General features: G+C 52.9%; 1 protein-coding gene across 1 annotated transcript in view; it reads left to right on the top strand.

The window, feature by feature from the left end:
• Positions 1–1,503, top strand: part of LOC108281843 (testis-expressed protein 13D) — a 4,195-nt gene extending 2,692 nt beyond the window's left edge. The window contains exon 3 of the mRNA XM_037727482.1: positions 4–1,503. Coding sequence (XP_037583410.1) covers positions 4–1,503 — 1,500 coding nt within the window. The remainder of the gene's footprint in view (positions 1–3) is intronic.
• The last annotated feature ends 386 nt before the right edge of the window (positions 1,504–1,889 follow it).

Here is a 1,889-nt window from a genome sequence, read left to right as displayed (position 1 = left end):
CAGGTTCGGCGGCTGCAAGGGCATGTGGAGGAGCGCCAGGCGGCCTCCTGGGCTCTGACCTCCCAGCTGGAGCAGCTGCGCCTGGAGCGTGAGGCGGCGGCCACACAGCTGCACTTCACGCAGTCCGCTCTGCAGCAGGCGCTGAATGAGCGTGATGGGCTGTACGGGAGGCTGCTCCAGGTTGAGAGATTTCCCCAGGCTGCTCCACTGGCCCGTGAAATAATGGCTGGGCCGCAAACAGAGCAGCATGGGGCTGTGGCATGGCCCCTGGCTACAGAGCAGCAGAGAGGGACGGTGGCCATGGGGCCACATGCTAATGCCCAGACGCCAACCCTGACAGATGTTCTTTGTGTGCCAGAACCCCTGAGTGCCTGGGCCGAGGCCAGGCAGTCTCCTCTGCCAGTGCCAGTGCCAGATCCATTCCCGTGCCCACCATCATTTTCAATGGAAGTCCCATTCTTGCCAGCTCTACCACCTGCTGTAGACATGGGAGCAGAAGCAGCAGCAGTCCCACTTCAGATGCCTCCTCCTGGGATCCACCCACCTTGCCAGTGGCCTGCAGTGGACTTCCAGGAGGAGGTGGCCCCTCTGTGGTACCAGAGAAGCTGCATTCAGGAGGAAGGTTCTGAGATCCTACAGGGGTCATTCCCTTTAGGAGACAGCAGAAGCCACAGCCAGGGAGAAGATTCAGAGAGGTCCCAAGGAATGCCCCTCCCTGGGGACAGTGGGCGCCAAAACCAAGAGGAAGATTCAGAGAGGCCCCAGGGGACAGCCCCACTGTGGAGCCACAGAAGCCACTTGCAGGAAAAAGGTACAGAAAGACCCCAGGGGCCCAGAAAGACACAAAATCAGAAAGAAGGTCCAAAGAGGGCCCAGACGAGGCCCACCATGCTGTTTAGAAGGAGCCACAAACTAGAAGGTCCAGAGAGGCCCCAGGGGACTGTCCCCAGGGGAGACAGCAGAAGCTACAGCCAGGAGGGAAGTTCAGAGAGGGCCCAGGGGATGGCCACCCTGGTGGTTATCAAAAGAAGCAAACCAGAAGGTCAAAAGAAGCCCCAGGGGACTGTCCGCCTGGGGGGCAGCGAAAGTCATATCAAGGAAGAAGGTCCAGAGACGTCCCAGGGGACTGTCCCCCAGGGAGACAGCAGAAGCTACAGCCAGGACGGAAACCCAGAGGGGGCCCAGGGGATGGCCACCCTGGTGTTCAGCAGGAGCTGCAAACCAGAAGAAGGTCCAGAGAGGCCCCAGGACACTCCCCTGGGGGTCAGCAGGAGCCATGGTGTCAGAGAAAGCCCAAAGAAGCAGCAGCCTGAGGGGCAGAAGGCCAAGCAACCAAAAGTGAATAAAGTCTCAGGATCCCAGCAACGGGAGAAGTGTGCCTCATTGGCAATTCCAGCGAATTGGAAATGTCCATGTAAAGCCATGAATTTTTCATGGCGTCCGGCCTGCTATAAATGCAAGAACGTCCGTGTGCCATTTGAGAGTGGAGGACAAACTCACTGATTTCAGAAAGGTAAGAAAGAATGGACACACTCCAAAGAGAAACTAATTTCCTAAGACCCCCTTCTGATTAAAATATAACTTATTTACTTCACAGAAAAATTGAAACCAAAATTATGGACAAAATTAAAAATTAAATAAAATAATTTATTATCCCATTACCCAAATTAGCCATTTTAAAAATTATTGTGGATATACAGATAAGAAAATTTATATTCTTATTTTATTCATTTACTTGAACAGAGATGGACTAATTTTGAGTATCATATTTGTTCTTTGAATAGGGGATTTTTTCTGATCGCATTTACGTTTTCCAGGTGGTAGATTCTGGGTGGCTGATGCTGATTGGTTAACACCCTGGAGAAGTTGAAGTCACGAAGTCTTTTCTT

The sequence above is a fragment of the Cebus imitator genome, unplaced genomic scaffold, assembly GCF_001604975.1.
Source record: "Cebus imitator isolate Cc_AM_T3 unplaced genomic scaffold, Cebus_imitator-1.0 Scaffold232, whole genome shotgun sequence".
Classification (NCBI taxonomy): domain Eukaryota; kingdom Metazoa; phylum Chordata; class Mammalia; order Primates; family Cebidae; genus Cebus; species Cebus imitator.
Note: the sequence above shows the minus strand (reverse complement) of the source record. Positions and strands in the feature narration are given on the sequence as shown.